The following is a 19,099-nucleotide window of genomic DNA, read 5'->3' as shown; positions in this document are numbered from 1 at the left end:
ATTGATTTTGGAAAGATTATATGTTTCAAGAAATTTGTTCATTTCACCTAGGTTGTCCAATTTTTTGGCACACACTTCTTCATAGTATTTTCTTATAATCTTTTATATTTCTGCTGAGTCAATTGTTTGTTACTTCTCCACTCTCATTTCTAATTTTATTTATTTAAGTCCTCTCCCTTTTTTTCTTGGTGAGTCTGGTTAAAGGTTCATCAATATTGTTTACCTTTTCAAAGAACCAGCTCTTAATTTTATTGATCTTCTATATATATTTTTTTTTAGCCTCTATGTCATTTATTTCCACTCTGATCTTTATTATTTCCTTCCTTGTACTTCCTCTGGACTTTACTTGCTGTTCTTTTTCTAGTTTTTTAGGTGCAGAGAGTTAAATTGTTTATTTGAGCTTTCTCTAGCTTCTTAAGGTATGCCTGTAATGCTATGAACTTCCCTCTCAGGACTGCTTTGGCTGTGTCTCATAAATTTTGAGTTGTTGTATGTTCATTTTTATTTGTTTCAAGAAAATTTTTTATTTCTTCCTTGATCTCATTGTTAATCCATTCATTATTTAATAACATACATGCTATTTAGTCTCCAAGTGTTTGAATGTTTTTCAGTTTTTATATTGTAGTTAATTTCTAGTTTCATGCCATTGTGGTCAGAGAAGATGCTTAATATGATTTGAATCTTCTCAAATTTACTGAGACTCGTTTTTGTCCTAACATGTGGTCTATCCTATAGGATGTGCCATGAGCACTTGAAAAGAATGTATATTCTGTTACTTTAGGGTGAAAGGTTCTGAAGATATTTATTAAATCCAGTTGATCTAGTGTGTCCTTTAAGTTTGCTGTTTCTTTGTTGACTTTCTTTCTTGAGGATCTATCCAATGATGTTAGTGGGGTCTTGAAATTCTCTACTATTATAGTATTGCTGTTGATCTCACTTTTTATCTTCATCAAAATCTGCTTTATATATTTAGGTACTCTTATATTAGGCACATAGATATTTATAATGGTTATATCTTCCTGTTAGATTGCTCCCTTTATCATTATGTAGGGACTTTCTTTATCCCTTACTATAGCTTTTGTTTAAAAGTCTATTTTGTCAGATAAAGTATTGCTACTCCAGATTTTTTTTCATTTCTATTTGCATGAAAGATTTTTTTCCATTCCTTCACTTTCAGTCTATGTGTATCTTTTGTTTTGAAGTGGGTCTCCTGTAGACAGCACATGTACAGGTCCTGTTTTCTTATCCATGCAGCTACCCTATGTCTTTTTTTTATTAAATTTAATGCAGTGACATTGAAAAATTAGGGTACATATATTCCAAGAAAACATCTCCAGATTATTTTGACCTTTGATTATGCTGTATACCCCTCACCCAAAGTCAAATTGTCTTCTGTCACCTTCTATCTGCTTTTCTTTGTATCCATCCCCTCCCCCACCCCTTCTCTCCTACCTTGCCCCCTCTCCCCCAAACCACCCCTCCCCATTACCATCACATTCTTGTCCATGTCTCTGAGTCTCATTTTTATGTCCCATCTATGTATGGATTCATATAGTTCTTAGTTTTTTCTGATTTACTTATTTCATTCAGTATAATGTTATCCAGGTTCATCCATTTTATTGTAAATGATCCAATGTCATCATTTCTTATGGCTGAGTAGTATTCCATAATATATATGTACCAAAGCTTTTTAATTCACTTTTCCTCTGATGGACACTTGGACTGTTTCCAGATCTTTGCTATTGTGAACAATGCTGCCACAAACATGGGGGTGCATTTCTCCTTTTGGAGGAGGCCTATGGTGTTCTTGGGGTATATTCCTAAAAGTGGGATAGCTGGGTCAAAAGGCAATTCAAGTTTTAATTTCTTGAGGAATCTCCATACTGACAGAATAAAAAGACAAACTACACAATAAGAGAACATATTTGACAATACATCTGATAAGGGGTTAATAACCAAAATTTATAAAGAACTTGTAAATCTCAACACCAAGAAGACAAACAATCCAATCAAAAAATGGGAAAAAGAAATGAATAGACACTTCTCCAAAGAAGACATACAGATGGCCAATAGGCATATGAAAAAATGCTTATCATTAATCATTAGAGAAATGCAAATTAAAACCACAATGAGATATCACCTCACACCAATCAGAATGGCGCTCATCAACAAAACAACACAGAATAAGTGCTGGCGAGGATGTGAAGAAAAGGGAACCCTCCTGCACTGCTGGTGGGAATGCAGACTTGTGTAGCCTCTGTGGAAAACAGTATAGAGATTCCTCAAAAAATTAAAATACCCTATGTCTTTTAATTGGAGTATTTGATCCATTCACATTTAAGGTGTTTATTGATATGTAGTTGTTTATTGCCATTTTATTCTTTAAATCTACATTCCTCTTTTTCTAAATTTTTATTCTTTTTGTTTTATTTACAACAGGCCCCTTAACATTTCTTACACCATTGGTTTGGTGAAAGGAATTCCGGGGTTTTTTGTTTGTTTGTTTTTTTGGTCGAGGAAGCTTTTTATTTTTATTTCTCCTTCAATTTTAAATGAAAGCCTTGCTGGATAAAGAAGTCTTGGTTGTAGGCTCTTGTTTTGCACACTTTGAATACTTCTTGCTATTTCCTTCTGGCCTCAAGTGTTTCTGTTAAAAAGTCACATGTCATCCTTATGGGGTCTCCTTTGTAGGTGATTAACTGCTTTTCTCTTGCACCTTTTAGTATTCTTTCTTTATGTCTTAGCTTTGGTATTTTAATTATGATGTGTCTTAGTGTAGATCTCTTTGGGTTCCTCTTTAATAGGACTCTCTGTGCTTCTTGAACTTGTGTGACTTTTTCCTTCATCAATTTAGGGAAGTTTTCAGCTATGATTTCTTCAATCAGGTTCTCTAGTCCTTGTTCTTTCTCTTCGTCTTCAGAAACCCCTATGATGCAGATGTTATTTCTTTTCATGTTGTCACAGTGCTCTCTTAGAGTTTCCTCAGACTTTTTGAGCCTCTTTTCTTTCTTTTTACTGTTCTGCTTCTGTGCTTTTGTTTATCTTATCCTCTAAATTGCTGATCTGATCCTCTGCTTTATCCAGTTTGTGGTTAATTCCTTTTAGTGTAGTTCTGATATTGTATATGTCGTTTCTGTCTGATTCTTTTTTATGATTTCAATGTCCTTTTTGATGCTTGATATCTCTTTATTTAGGTGTTCATCATGTCTGTCCATTGTTGCTTTAAGATCCTTGAGCATCCTAACAATTATTATTTTAAACTCTGCATCTGGTATCTTAGTTATTTCCATCTCATTCAGCTCTTTTTCTAGGTATTTCTCTTACTGATTTATTTGGATTGCATTTCTCTGTCTTCCCATTTTGTCTCTGTATAGGCTTATCCTTTCGGTGTGCTGTTTGTGTAGCTAGCTGAATATAGGATTGGTGTTGTCTGCCTCGAGCTTCCAGTGTGATGTTTCTAGGTCTCCCTGGGGTGGCATCAACTGTTGTCTATAATCCAATGTGGGCTACTTGTTTGCTGCTACCGCTTTTTTTGCTGTTTGTGTCGGCGTTTTCTATGCCTTAGCTGGGTCATTTATGAGGAGCCCTTCCTTAAGATACCACTCTAACTAGGGTTGTTAGGTCTTGAGCTGATGCTCTCCATATCTGGCTGCTGGATGTGCCAACCCTGGACCTCCCTGGCTGGAACCTGGCACAGACTAGTGGGGGTTACTGCCTATGACTGGCCCTTAGTAACCTTCTTGGAGCTACAGTCGATCCATAATTTGTGGATAGTTCAGCTAGGCCCAGGTATCATTGGGCCCACCACATCTGTCTCCTCCTTGGGCATTCAGACACTGGCACCACCAGGTGGGTGCACAAGCCCTTCACAAGCTGATGCACAGATCGCCTCGCCAGGCACTGCCCCCACAGGCGTGCATGCCGCCACTCCAGGCACCACCACCATAAGCACACCATGCCACCACAGCCAGGCCCACCCACCCTTCAGGGGGTACTCAGCAGCGTGGGGGGGTGCAATGTAGCCCAGAACTCAGCACTCAAAACCTGTGTCCCTGACACACACCCTGCTTCTATGTGACTCTGCTTTGACTGGAGTAGGAGAGCCTCCAGTGGGCAGGGTAATTGCTTCCCTTTGCTGGTGCTGCTGCTCCCGGGAAAAATGGTCACTTTAGATTTGGGTAGTGACTCTGCAGCATAGGAGTTAGGGTAGCTGTCTCTTACAGTCTCTCCTTGTGCCTCCAAGATTACACTCTCTTCTTGCAACTCCAGTCCTCTCAGTGCTCTCTGCTCCCGGAGCCCAGGGTAAGTGGCTGTGAATAAGGATTTCTGCACAGTTCCTTTGAGATGAACCCTGGGTCTGAGAGTTCTGTTTCCTTCTCACAAACAATAACCTGGCCCTTCTTTCAGCTAAATATTGTCCATACTTGTCTTCTAGTCTCTGGGGCTCTAGGCTGAGCTCCAGTCTTGGGGCTGAGAACCCACAACTCTCCGGGCAACCTACCCCACCATGAGAGTCCCTCCGGGCTGCCACTCATTCCTGGGAGTGGGGCAGCCCATTCTGCATCTCAGCCCTTCCTGCCAGTCTTGTGTGGTTTTTTCGGTGATCCTTGGTTATAGATTCCTCTTAGTTTAGTCCAAAGTTGGGATTTTTTAAATTAATTTTAAGGGGGTGACATTGATAAATCAGGGTACATATGTTCAGAAAAAACATCTTCAGATTATTTTGATGTTTGATTATGTTGCATACCCCTCACCCAAAGTCAAATTGTCTTCTGTCACCTTCTATCTGCTTTTCTTTGTGCCCCTCCCCTCTCCCACCTCCTCCCTCTCTTTCCTCCATGCCTCCTCCCCCTCTGATTACCATCACATTCTTGTCCATGTCTCTGAGTCTCATTTTTATGTCCCATCTATGTATGGAATCATATAGTTCTTAGTTTTTTCTGATTTACTTCTTTCACTCAGTATAATGTTATCAAGGTCCATCCATGTTATTGTAAATGATCTGATGTCATCATTTCTTATGGCTGAGTAGTATTCCATAGTATATATGTACCAAAGCTTTTTAATCCACTCGTCCACTGACGGACACTTGGACTGTTTCCAGATCTTCGCTATTGTGAACAATGCTGCCATAAACATGGGGGTGCATTTCTCCTTTTGGAACAGTGTTATGGTGTTCTTAGGGTATATTCCTAAGTGGGATAGTTGGGTCAAAGGCAGTTCGATTTCTAATTTCTTGAGGAATCTCTATACTATTTTACACAGTGGCTGCACCAGTCTTCATTCCCACCAGCAGTGCAAGAGGCTTCTCTTTTCTCCACATCCTCGCCAGCACTTATTCTATGCAAAGTTGGTTTTTCAAGATGATTGTTCCTCAGTTAAGTTGTAATCCACTTTGGTTCTGGGAGGTGGAAGTTGTAACATCCACCTACTCCATCACCATCCACTGCTGAGTTCACAAGTTCTTAATGTGTTTGAAACAATGAGGGGGGGAAATCCCTGAAGTTTCCCAGTAGTCTGTGTAGCGGACTTATTGGTAATTTTCTCTGTTTTCTTTCTTTTACATGTTCTATGTTTTCCAAGTTTGTGTTATTTAATACTAGGAGAAAAGTTAATTTACCAGATAAAAAGATGTTGTGATTAGTGCCCTGACCATCCATGACCCTGGAAGTAGTCCTAAGCTTCCTTTGTGTATTTGCATGTGTGTTTCTTGTGGAGGTTTGTAGACTGGGCAGACACAGAAAGGAGATCCTGCTACACACGTGTATCAGATTGAGAAATTTCCCATTCTCATGTTTTCTCCCCCAAAACCTCATTTCCAACTCTATTCCACACAATTCACTCCATCCCATCAAACTTGAAGGCAGGTCTCCAGCAACTTCCACTCTCTGAGAACAAAGGAGGGAAGTCCCTTGCCCAGGTGGGGAATGAACATGAACCCTTCAGGTGTTTATCTCTCCCATTTCTTCTTGTGTCTTGGTGCAAACACTCACAACTAGGGCCTGGTGCCTTAGAAGTGAACTATGCAGGTGTGGAGAAGAGACTCTGACCTGGGAGAGACCAGTTGCCTGCTCATCATAATGCCCTGATTGCTCTCAAGCTCAACAGTCCTTAGTCCCCTGTTGGGAATATACAGGGTCAAATATTCTGTCCCTGCATTTTGATTTATCTTGTGTCCCTGGTCCTTATTAAATTGTTGTTGCTGTTACTCGATGGTGTCAAGCCCCTGCTCTGAGGGTCCCTAAACTATTCAAAGGGAACCTGTCTCATGGATAGCTTTCCTCTCACTTCAAAGAATGGGGAAAGATAAGGTTCCAAAAAACACACCCAGTGACAAGTGTGACCATTTTCATGCTGTTTGCTGTTTCCTCATTTTATATCTATGATGAACTTAGGATGGGGGGAACTTCTGCCAGAGTTAGAAACAACAAGACTCCTTCTGAAACATTCTGAGGCATCTGGAAAAGACCTGACATTGGATGCTGAAGGAGTGTCTGGTTGGGAATGTGGAGTGAACGTGGGTCATTGTGATTAAGGGGGGTGGAAGACATCCATGGCAGAGGTCTGACCCCCTGGCTCTATCCTCGGGTGTAAATGATGATGTCATTCTGGTCAGTCCCTAGCTTTGCATGACTCCTTCCACTACCTCAGTCAGCATTGAGGGCATTCTTTAGTGCTTCTGCCACCCTGAGATGGAGGTCAGACCTATGTCTCCAATGGTCCTGCACATAAGGAAGAATCTAGAGCATGGGTCAGTACTTCTGCCTACCCCTGAAGGCCTGCAGAGGAAATGCAAACCTCCTTCTTCCTCATCCTGACACAGAAGGCCCAACCAGAGAACAGATATAACCACAAAAGTCACCAGGATTTCTGAAGCAGCTGGCTCCAGATCAGTCCAGCCCCCAAAGTGTCATCCGGGAGCTGAGTTCTGTCTAGCATCCATGGTGGGGTCAGGTTGGAAGCCAGGTTCTCTGCCTCATGGCAATGTGTGTCTAGGATGCTATTTTTGTCCTGTTTCAGATATCAATGAGTATGAACCACACTCGATAATATCCTGTGGAAAATTCACCAACAGCCATAACATAGTAGGGAGTTATTACTAAACATGCAACTCAGGATATAGGCTTGTTTCTGGGAGAACATTGTTCTAGAATAAAACTCAGAACACATGTCAATGTAAGAACTTTCCCTCATTGTCCCTCTCCTCATCTGTGACGTTTTGGGTCATTTGTCCCACTTTCTTCAATGTAAGAGGGCTGTCCTACCTGGTCACTTGCCCTCTCCAAAATCCAAGGCTCAAAATGCCCCAGACAGGGTCACTTTTGGAAGTTAAAAATATCCCTCCTCCTTTCCTGGAATCTTATTTTTATAAAACAAATAGATAAATGGCATTCAAGATTCTTCAGGAACTCACACGGTATGTTGTGTTCCATCTTCTTCATCATCACCAGTGACTCCCAGGATGACACCTTCTCCCACCAGATCACCAGTGACTCCCAAGATGACACCTTCTCCCACCAGATCACCAGTGACTCCCAAGATGACACCTTCTCCCACCAGATCACCAGTGACTCCCAAGATGACACCTTCTCCCACCAGATCACCAGTGACTTCCAAGATGACACCTTCTCTCACCAGATCACCAGTGACTCCCAAGATGACACCTTCCTCCACCAGATCATCAGTGATTCCCAAGACGACACCTTCTTCCACCAGATCACCAGTGACTCCCAAGATGACACCTTCTCCCACCAGATCACCAGTGACTCCCAAGATGACACCTTCTCCCACCAGAGTCCCCATAGGCATGGATGCTCCAGGTACAATCTTCTACTTCCCAGGCAATGATGGGTTCAGAGACCCTTCTGGAAACATGGGAGTGGGGAGATTCAAGGGCAGGTTCACTTTTCTTGGCCAGCCCTGTCCTTAGCCTACAACCCTGGCACCCTGACCTCACTTCTCAGCTTCCCAGATTTCATTTTCTCATATAGTGACCTGACTGGCCCTCCCCAATAATTTCAGTTCACCACCTGAGGACAACTGAGATGATCAGGACCCAGAAGAACGTTGCGTCAGATCTGAGCAGTATGACATCAACCTTACCACAGACATATAAACTTGAAGAGTCAGATAAACAGAGGAGGCTACTGCCTAAGCCAGAGGGCAAAAAAGGGCATCATTGGGGACCACTGCCTTACTCAGGCGGGTACACAGGTCTGTGTATGTGGTGGGACTATGTCTATCATCCCTCACCCATCAAACCCTGCTCCCCTCTCCAGCTGCTAGCCCTCACTTCCACCGGCCTTTCTCAGATGTGGATTCTAACCACTTCTTAGGAATGAGAAAAAGGCACCCAAGGATGCCTGGCTAGATGTCAGTCTCCAATGTTCGATTGAATTGGTGCCACTTGTGGGTGGCCCTGTCCTGTTGACCATCATCTTCATTTTCCCTGCCCTATAGCCTCATTCTTGGGGTATCTGCCTCAGAGGCAGTTCTTGGTCTAGCTCTACCAAAGTAACTTAGTGTTAGTGTGGAGGCGAGAGCACTACCTTGACAGTGTCAATGGGATTCCAAAGACAACAGCCACCCTTCAGGAATTAGGACCAAGGTCATAATGGGAACCCAAGAAGGGTCCTGGTCATGAAATTTAGCATTTCCCCTCTATACTCAGTTCCCAAGAATGCCTACTCTGGTCTCTGTCCTCCACTCCAGCTAGGAGCTTCCCAGGAAAGCTGAGGGTACTGAGGATGGCAGGTAGATGGGATTCTGGCTGATTCTATCCACAGCCAGACAACAGAGCATCTAGGCCACCACGTTCACCCACAAGTCACTAGAAGGAAGGGTGGGGCAGGTTTGCAGATTTTTCTATTCCCAAACTAGAGTCCCTGAACTACCAAATGATAATCTGGGAAGTTACCTGGCCTGACCTCTGGCCCCAGACCCCACCCCTAACTCTCTCTCTCTCTCTCTCTCCCCTAACAAAACGCTGTTCTATCTATCTGCAGCAAGATTCTCCTTCCCCACCTGGATCGCGCCCTCTGGAGTCAAGAGCAATGTAGGTGATCTCCCCCAGGGAACAGGAGGCAGGAAATACCAAAGTGCCCACCTATTTTCCCCAAGTTCTTCCATCCACCTGTGAGGCTTTCTGACCCCCTTATCTTCCCTCTCCCCAGCGGCTTTCCCGCTTCCATAAAAGAATTGTTAATCTGGAAAGGGACTTCACATCAGCTATGGCCCAGGACATCATCCAGGTAATGACAGGACCGGGGGAGGCAGGTGGAGGCATCAATAGAGAACTGGGGAAGCCTTGGTCTGGGAAGAAACAGACCCCAATACAATGATGCTCTGCTCTGGCACCCTGCCTCTCCTAGGGCAGGTGGGAAGAATGGATCCTCAGGTATTTGTACTCACTGTTAGACCCACATACACTTACTAACACCTTCTTTCTTGCTGTTGCTTCCCATTGGGTTTACATCCTTGGTATTCATGAATAAGAATGACCTCTGACTGGCTGACTGCAGAGGCAAACACCCAAGGAATTCCCTCTGGTACCACCTTTGTCCCCAAATACACAGTCTCTAGAGTCTGTGGGGACTGAATGGGCAGAGTCTTCATGTAGCCTGTCTGGTGCATGGCCCACTGGCTCTGTGTCTCTCCCTTCAGGATGTCATACAGGTGGTGGATGACCTGCTGGAGACCCCTGATGACCTAAAGACCCTGCCACCTTCTGAGAAGAATTATGTGGCCAGTAACCTGCTCCTCAACACAGAGTATGTCTTGAGAGGGTTGAGCAAGGCCGTGCTCAATGAGTCATTGACCTTCAACACATCTGGAGGCACAGGTAAGTACCTGGGTCTGCCCCCAGGCTCTGCTCTGCCCTTCTCCACCTCATTTGTCCCTTCTCCTCACTGGAGCTGACTGAGCACACTTGTATCTCAGTGTTATTCTCCTCAGCTAATTAAAATAAAAGCTTAAAAAGAAATGAATTGTACTAAGTGAAATAAGACAGAAAAAGACAAATGCCATATGATATCACTTTTACATGGAATCTAAAAATGAAAAAAGCAAGCTCCTAGATGCAGAGAACAGATTGGTGGCTGCCAGAGGCTGGAGATAGGGTGTGGGTAAAATGGTTGAGGAGAGTCAAAAGGTCCAAACTTCCACTCATAAAATAAATGTCATGGAAATATATAATGTACAGCATGGCAATTATAGTTAATAATGTTGTATTACAAACTGGAAAGTGTCTATGAAAGTAAATCTTAAAAGTCCTTATTATAAATTTTAAAAGTTTGGCCCTGGCTGGTTATCTCAGTCAATTAAAATTTGTTGTCCACAAACAACAAGGCTGCAGGTTTGATCCGGGTCAAGGCACACATTGGGAAGCAACCAATGAAAGCTCAACTTAGTGGAACAACAGGTGGATGCTTCCCTTCTCCTCTCTCTCCCTTCCTCTCTCTGTCTCTCTAAAATTAATCAATAAATTTTAAAAAATTAAGCCCTGGCCGGATATCTCAGTGGGTTGGAGCATCATACTGGAGCGCAGAAGTTGCCGGTTTGATTTCCCAGTCAGGGCACACACAGGAGCAGCTTGATGTTCCTGTCTCTCTCTTTATGCATCTCTCAGAACAAAAAAAAATTTAATAGTTATGTATAATGACAAATGTTAGCTAGACTTACTGTGGTGATTACTTTGCAACATATATAAATATTAAATAATCTGTTGTACATCTGACACCCTAATATTATAACAATTACGCCACAATAAAAATGAATAAAATTATATATAATATACATTCTTGCTGTAAATTAATTATGAATAGATGAAATAAAGATACCAAAGAACTTAAGGTAAAATACAAAAGGCTTTAAAAGAGAACATTTTATTTAATTTTAAAGAATATATATTTAGCCTGACCTGGGGTGGCACAATAGATAAAACATTGACCTGGCATGCTAAGGTCGCAGGTTTGAAACCCTGGGCTGGCCTGGTCAAGGCACATACGGGAAGCAACTAGTACAAGTTGATGCTTCCCACTTCTCTCCCCTCTTTCTCTCTCTCTTTCTCTCTCTAAAATAAAAAAGAATATGTATTTAATATTAGTTGATATTTTAAATTATTTGTTTTATGTAGTAAAATTCAAATAACATAAAGTTAACCATTTTAACCAAAGTGTACAATTTAGTAGCATTGTAATCATCACCATCACTTCTATTTCTAAACTATTTTCATCATCGCAAAAGTGAACACTGTACTCACTAAGGAGTTACTTCTCATTTCTCCGTCTCCCAGGCCCCTAGCACTCACTTATCTGCTTTCTGTCTCTATGGATTTGCTTATTCTGGACATTTCCTAAGAATAGAATCACACAATATTTGACCTTACAGTTTAGCTTCTTCACCTGGCATAATGTTTTCAAGGTTCATCCACCTAGCAGCATGTATCAGTACTTCATTTCTTCTTATGGCTAAACATATTCCTTTGTATGGGTACACTACCTCTTATCTATTCATCCATTGACAGACATGAGCATTGTTGCTTCTTTTTGTCTATTTGAATAATGCTACTATGAATATTGCTGTAATAGTTTTTGTTTGACTAACTGTTTCAGCTCTTTGGGCTATACACTTAGAAGCAGAATGTCTGAGTTATATGATAATTCTACCCTAATTTTATCAGGAACCACCAAACTCTTTTCAAGTGGCTGCTCCATTGTACATCCCCACCAGCAAAGTACAAGGGATCCAATCTCCACTTCCTCAGCAACATCTGTTACTTGCATTTGGTTTGGTTTTTTATAGCCTTTCCAGGGTATGTCAAGTGACATCTCATTATGGTTTTGATTTGCATTTCCCTAATGAGTAATTATTTTTAACACTTTTTTGTGTCATTGTTGAACATTTATGGATTTCTTTAAGAAATGTTTATTCAAATCCTTTGCCATTTTTAAATTGGGTTGTATAGCTTCTGGCTGTTGAGCTGTAAATGTTCTGAATATATTCTCATAGGAGAACCTATGAGATGGGTGATTTCCAGCTGTGTGGTTCCATTCCATAGATGAATGTTATACTTTCTTCATATATTTTCACTTTAACAGATGTTTCCATTTTGAAGAAGTTTATTTTATCTATTATTTCTTTTGTTGCTTATGCATGTGGCATTATATCTAAGAATCTATTTCCAAATGTAAGGCCATGAAGATTTATGCCTATGTTTTCTCCTAATAATTCTAGCTTTAGCTCTAAAACTTAGGTCTTTGACCCATTTAACATACTTTTGGTTTATTGTATCAGGTATGGTACCAACATTCTTCATTTGCTTGTGGATAGCCAGATGTCCCAGGACCATTGTAGAAGAAACTATTCTTTCCTCATTGAAGAGTTTTAGTACCCATTGTTGGAAATCAACTGACCATTGATATATGGGCTTATTTATAGACTCTAAATTATGTTTTATTAGTCTATAAATTTATTCTTATACCAGTACTCTACAGTTTTCTTTAATAAATTGATAATAATTTATTATTATTGTGTGAGTCCTACAAATTTGCTTTTCATTTTCAAGATTGATTTGTATATTTGGGCCTCTTAAAATTCCATATAAATTTTAGAATGAGCTTTTCTATTTACAAAAAATAAATAAATAAATAAAATGATGTTGCAACATTGATATGGATTGCATTGAACCTGTAGATCACTTTGGGGACTGTCATCATTTTAATAATATTAAACCTTCCAACCCATGAACACAAGATTCTTTCAATTTATTTAGGTTCTTTAATTTATTGTATTTCAAAAATATTTTGTAGTTTCTTGTGTACAAGTCTTCAATTTCCTTGGATAAAATTATCCCCAATATTTCGTAGAATTTTTTGCATCTATGTTCATGAGAGATATTGGTCTATAATTTCATTTTCTTCTATTGTCGTTAACAGGCTTTATTTTCAGGGCAATGGTAGTCTCATAGAAAGTGTTTTTCTGTTGTTTCTTTTGTTTTGTTTCTTTGCTTTTTTCCCCTTTGTGGTGTTTATAAAGGCTTAGTTCTAATTCTTCTATAAATAGCTAGTAGACTTCACCAGTGAAGCCATTTGTTCTGAGCTCATTTTGAAAAGTCTTTGATCACTATTTCAATCAATTTACCTGTCATAGGTCTGTTTTTTTTGGGAGTGGGGGGGTATTGAATTTGTAGGAGTGACATTGGCCAACAAAATTAGATAGGTTTCAGGTGTACAATCTATAATTCATCATCTATGTATTGTATTATGTGTTCACCATGCCAAGTCAAGTCTCCATCAATCACCATTTAGCCTCCCTCTGCCCTCTTCTATCTCTCCTCACTTCTCTTTCCTCTGGTAATCATGATACTGTTGTCTGTGTCTGTGTTGGTCTATTCTGGTTTTATATTACTTATTAATTCAGTTCTGATAGTTTTGTGTTTCTAGGAATTTTCCATTTCAGCTATGTTATCTAATTTGGTTTTGAATAATTGCTCACGGTATTCTCTTAAAATCCTTTGTAAATTCACATTATATATCACTGATCTGAATACCAAATATTATGTGTAATATTATGATGATGGTGTGCAAAACATAATACCATTATTTATTATTTATAAAATATATAAAAATATTTCTCTTTAGGCACATTACTAATCTAACTCTCTTATGTAACTCCCACAACTCACAGAACTGTCCCTGAAGGTGAAGGAGAATGGACACACGAATGTCACATTGACTGTTAATCGGGCAAAGATGCTGATGACCTGGGATACAGAGCAGGAATCTGGTGACTCAGGTAATGACTGAGATGGAAGAGAAGGTCACTGAGGCTTCACAGTGGGATACAATACACAAGAATGGGACAAATAGGGAATTAAAGTTTAAAAGAACGTACAGGCAATGGTGAGGCCACAAAGAAAGAATCTACCCAAAGAAAGGGTTCTATTGGGCATCACAAGATGTTAACCTTGGCCTTGTCCTGCAGGCCCTTCTGTGGTGGGCCTTGTCTCCTCTCCAGGGATGGGCAAGTTGTTGGCTGAGGCCCCATTGGTCCTGGACACTGAGGAACAGGCAGTTCTGCATGAGGCACACAAGGATTTGATGCAGAAAGTCTCCCCCATCCTGGTCTCAGATGTCATCTCTGTCTTTGTGAGCAATAATAACACGCAGAACCTCATCTTCCCAGTCACCTTTGTTTTCAAACATGTGAGTCCTAGTGGGATTAGCCTGTGGGTGTAGAAGAGGACTGAATCTTGGGCACAGCCTTAGGGTGCAGGGGGCTCTTTATGGGTACATCATCTCCCCAGGAAAGCCCTTCACAAGCTAGATTTGTGTCAGCATTTCTGTGCACCAGCTCACACCTGTGTCATGTTCCTATAGTCAGTAACCCCTGGGCCAAGGAAGAAGGTGTTCTGTGTCCTCTGGGAGCATGGCCAGAACAGAAGTGGTCATTGGACCACCAAAGGCTGCAGAATGGTAGACACCAGAGACAGCAGCACCACCTGCCAATGCACCTACCTCAGCAGCTTTGCTGTCCTCATGGCCCACTATGATGTGCAGGTGAGAGTGCTGAGGGGGACTTTGTTCAATGTCTACTGATGTATAACAAATGCCCATGCAAGTAGCACCTTAAATAACACACACACACACGCACGTTTGTTACCTTGAGGTTTCTTCAGGTCAGCAATCTAGCATGGTATAGCTGAGTTTTCTGCTCAGGATCTTACAAGGAGGCTGAAATTATTGGAATCTCATTTGAGTGTTGAAGTCCTCCTCGAAGCTCTCAGGTTGCTGGCAGATTTCAGGTCCTTGTGGTTGTAGGACAGACGTCCCAATTTCTTACTAGCTGACAGTAGGGATCATGTTCCCCAACTAAGGGCTACCTGCATTTCTTTTCATGTGACCTTCTTCAAGGCCCTCTCACAGTGTATCTATGCTCTTATCTGGAGGCCAGCAGGAGAAGCTTCCTCATATGAAAACTCAAACTTTGAATTATTTCCTCCAAGAAGACCCTAGATCCTTTAAGGGCTCATCTTATTAGGTCTGGCCCACCCAAGATAAACTCCTTCACCCTATCCCAGTCATTATCTACATCTCCAGATTCCTGCTCTGAATTTCTTCAAAATCTCTTTACAGCAGCACCAAGATTAGCATTTGACTGAAAACCTGGAAGCAATTATGTGTTCACCAGAGGGTGAGGTAACAGTTGCCAAATTAAAATTCTGCTTATCACGGGGTACTTTAAGATATGGGGTGCTTAGGGCCTGCAGAAAGGAAGATTTGGTGATGGCAGAGGTCAGAGAGGCAAGGGGAACCAGTGAGTACCACTGACTCAGGAGCCATGTTTACCTCCTTTCCTGACCAGGTGAGCTGTTGACTTTCTCTGGTTCACCAACAGGTGCTCTCAGGTAACAGGGCATTTACTGAAACAAATGTGGCACTGGCATGAAAATAACCATGAAAAGGATCATAGTCAAATGTTCAGACTTCATGGGAGTCTCCAGGAGAGTAAAAACACTTCAAAATCATGTTACTTCCAACCACGTTGCTAGATAACACAATAGTGATCTTTTTATTTACATACTGTTTCACATTTATTAAAGAGTTAAAACATTTGTGTTTTAAATTTAAACAGAATGAGAGTAAAACATTGAAGATTCTTTATCTCAGCCTTAACCCCAACATGTATTTCTTCTTGCTTCAAACAACCAAAGTTGTTACTTTCTCCTGCACTTTTTTAAGGATGTTTTATACACATGAAAATAATGCATGCATTTGTTTAGTCCTCTTCTTTTCACAAGCATAGTAGAGTATTTTTTTCACTGTTGTGTATTCTGTGTTTTTATTTATTGCACTTATGAGATTACTCTATTCCAGTCTAAAAAGACACACTCCATTATTTTCATTGTCTCATAGCATTTCATTGTGTGGATGTGCCATAAGTTACTCATCAAAACAAAACAGACCTGACCGGTTGGCTCAGTGGTAGAGCATCGGCCTGGTGTGCAGGAGTCCCAGGTTCGATTCCCGGCCAGCACACTGGAGAAGCACCTATCTGCTTCTCCACCCCTCCCCCTCTCCTTCCTCTCTGTCTCTCTCTCTTCCCCTCCCGCAGCCAAGGCTCCACTGGAACAAAGTTGGCCCTGGTGCTGAGGGTGGCTCTGTGGCCTCTGCCTCAGGTGCTAGAATGGCTCTGGTTACAACAGAAGTGACACCCCAGATGGGCAGAGCATCGCCCCCTGTTGGACGTGCTGGGTGGATCCCGGTCGGGCGCATGCGGGAGTCTGTCTGACTGCCTCCCTGTTTCCATCTTCAGAAAAATACAAAAAAAAAGAAAAGAAAGAAACAAAACATAGTGAGTGTTTTGTTTTGATCATTTGCTAAGATAAATAATGTTCCAACTGTTCACACACACTTCACTCTTCTCATGTTTGAATATGCAGATAGGACAAATACTGGGTCAAATCCATAATTGTATGTTGGTAGATTTTTCCCCAATTTCAACATATAGAGGTCACACCTCTGAACACTTCCACAAGCATATATGAAGCTGTGTGATCCTCACAACAAGGTTATTACCAAATTTTGGGATGTTTACTTATCTGAGAGGTAAATATGCTCTCTAGGAAAATATTGTGTTCTTTTATGTTTATTTAAGGGTGATTCTTATTTCCTTCTCTGCAATTTATTCATATTCTTAGTCTACTCTTTTCTTTTTTTTATTTATTTTTAATTTATTTGGAAGACATAGCTCACTAAACAATACAGGTTTCCAATGTACCACTCAATATAACACCATCTACACACTACATTGTACATACTCTTCCCCAAGCAAAGTCTCTTTCCATCCCCTTTTCCCCTCCTTTGCCCTTCTCTGCCTACCTCCATGCCCCCCCTTTCCCTCTGGCTATTGCCACCCTGTTGTCCGTATCTATATGTTAAGTATATATGTTTTTTGGCTAACCCTTTACCATTTTTCATCCAGTCCCCTCAACTTCTCTCCTGTAAGAGCTGTCTCTCTGTTTCATGTATCCATACCTCTGTTTCTATTTTGTTCATCAATTTATTGTGTTCATTGAATTCCACATATAAGTGAGATTGTATGTGATTTGTCTTCCTCTGCGTGGCTTATTTCACTTAGCATAATAATCCTCAGGTCCATCCATGCTGTCACAAAAATTTATGGTTTCCTTTTTTATGGCCATCTAGTATTCCACTGTATAAATATTCCACAGCTTTTTATCCATTCATCTACTGATGGGCACTTGGGCTATTTCCAGATTGTAGCTATTGTTAATACAATAACTGCAGTGAACATGGGAAGCATATCTTCTTTCAAATTAGTGTTTCAGAATTCTTAGGATATATTCCCAGGAGTGGGATCACTGAGTCAAAAGGCAGTTACATTTCTAAATATTTAAGGAACCTTCATACTGTTTTCCACAATGGCTACGCCAATCTGCATTTCCACCAACAGTGCAGAAGCACTTGTCATTTGTTGATTTGTTCATGATAGCCATTTTGACAGGTGTGAGGTGATATCTCATTGTGTTTTTATTTGCATCTCTCTGATGATTAGTGACATTGAGCATTTTTTTATATGCCTATTAGCCATATGTATGTCCCTTTTGGTGACGTATCTATTCAGGTCCTTTGCCCATTTATTATTTGGATTGTCTTCCTGATGCTGAGTTTTATATGTTCTTTATAAATTTGGTTATTAACCCCTTATCAGATGTATCAGTGAATATGTTCTCCCGTTTAGTGTGTAGTCTTTTCATTTTGTTGATGGCCACTTGTACTATGCAAAAGCTTTTTAGTTTGATGCAGTCCCATTTGTTTATTTTTTTCCTTTGTTACACTTGCCCCAAAAGATATATCAACTACAATATTGCTGAGAGATGTTTGAGATTCTACTTCTTTTGTTTTCTTCTAAGATTTTTATTGTTTTGTGACTTACATTTACATCTTTTATCCATTCTGAGTTTATTCTTATGTATGGCATAAGTTGGTGATCTAGTTTCATTTTTTTTTTGCATGTACCTATCCAATTTTCCCAACACCATTTATTAAAGACACTTTTTTTGCCCCATTGTATACACTTGCCTTCATTGTCAAATATGAATTGATCATAAAGGTATGAATTTATTTCTGGGTTCTCTATTCTGTTCCATTGATCTATATGCTTGTTTTTATGCCAATACGGGGCTATTTTTATTGCAATGACCTTGTAGTATAGCTTGATATGAGGTAGTGTGATACCTCCCACTTTGTTCTTCATTCTCAAGATTGCAGGGGCTATTCGGGTTCTTTTTTGGTTCCATATAAATTTTTGAAATATTTGTTCTCTATCTGTAAAATATGCCAATGGTATTTTAATAGAAATTTCTTTGACCCTATAGATTGCTTTGGGTAGTATGGACATTTTTCCAATCGATGAACACATATATGCTTCCACTTATTGAATCTTACTTAATTTCTTTCAATGTCTTAATTTTTTAAGTATAAGTCTTTTACCTCCTTGGTTAAATTTATTCTTAATTACTTTCTTTTTTTTGTTGTTGCAGTAGTAAATGGGCTGTTTCCTTAATTTCTCTTTCTAATCGTTCATTATTGGTGTATAAAAATGCCACTGAGTTCTGAATATTAATTTTGTATCCTGCTACTTTGCCAAAATCTTTTATTCGGTCTAGTAGTTTTTTGGTGGAGACTTTAGGGTTTTCTATGTCTAATTTCATCTTGTCAGCAAATAATGACAGTTTCACTTCTTCTTTTCCGATGTGGATGCCTTTTAGTTCTTTTTGTCTGATTGCTGTGGCTAGAACTTCCAGTACCAATTTGAATAAGAGTAGTGAAAGTGAACATCCTTATTTTGTTCCTGATCTTAAGGAAAATGCTTTCAGTTTTTTTGTTTTTTGTTTTGTTAATTTTTATTAATTTTAATTTATTGTGTTAACATGGATTCAAGTGTCCCACTCAATATAACACTTCCTGCTTTCAGTTTTTGTACATTGAGTATGATGTTGTCTATCAGTTTGTCATATATGGCCTCCATTATGCTGAGTTATGTTCCTTGTATTCCCACTTTGCTGAGAGTTTTG

At 40.2% G+C, this 19,099-nt stretch overlaps 1 protein-coding gene across 4 annotated transcripts in view; it reads left to right on the top strand.

The window, feature by feature from the left end:
- The window catches only part of LOC136333007 (adhesion G protein-coupled receptor E2-like), an 83,423-nt gene that overhangs the window by 17,924 nt on the left and 46,400 nt on the right, over nt 1-19,099 (top strand). For 3 of the 4 annotated variants that reach the window (XM_066272053.1, XM_066272051.1, XM_066272054.1), the window contains 8 exons: nt 7,452-7,820; nt 8,023-8,214; nt 9,006-9,055; nt 9,174-9,251; nt 9,664-9,841; nt 13,687-13,794; nt 13,984-14,204; nt 14,379-14,558. In XM_066272053.1, coding sequence (XP_066128150.1) covers nt 7,452-7,820; nt 8,023-8,214; nt 9,006-9,055; nt 9,174-9,251; nt 9,664-9,841; nt 13,687-13,794; nt 13,984-14,204; nt 14,379-14,558 — 1,376 coding nt within the window. The remainder of the gene's footprint in view (nt 1-7,451; nt 7,821-8,022; nt 8,215-9,005; nt 9,056-9,173; nt 9,252-9,663; nt 9,842-13,686; nt 13,795-13,983; nt 14,205-14,378; nt 14,559-19,099) is intronic. The other variant, XM_066272052.1, reaches the window with a different exon arrangement.

Source organism: Saccopteryx bilineata, chromosome 1 (assembly GCF_036850765.1).
Source record: "Saccopteryx bilineata isolate mSacBil1 chromosome 1, mSacBil1_pri_phased_curated, whole genome shotgun sequence".
In the NCBI taxonomy this organism is placed as follows: Eukaryota; Metazoa; Chordata; class Mammalia; order Chiroptera; family Emballonuridae; genus Saccopteryx; species Saccopteryx bilineata.
This window is presented reverse-complemented; position numbering and strand designations above follow the sequence as displayed.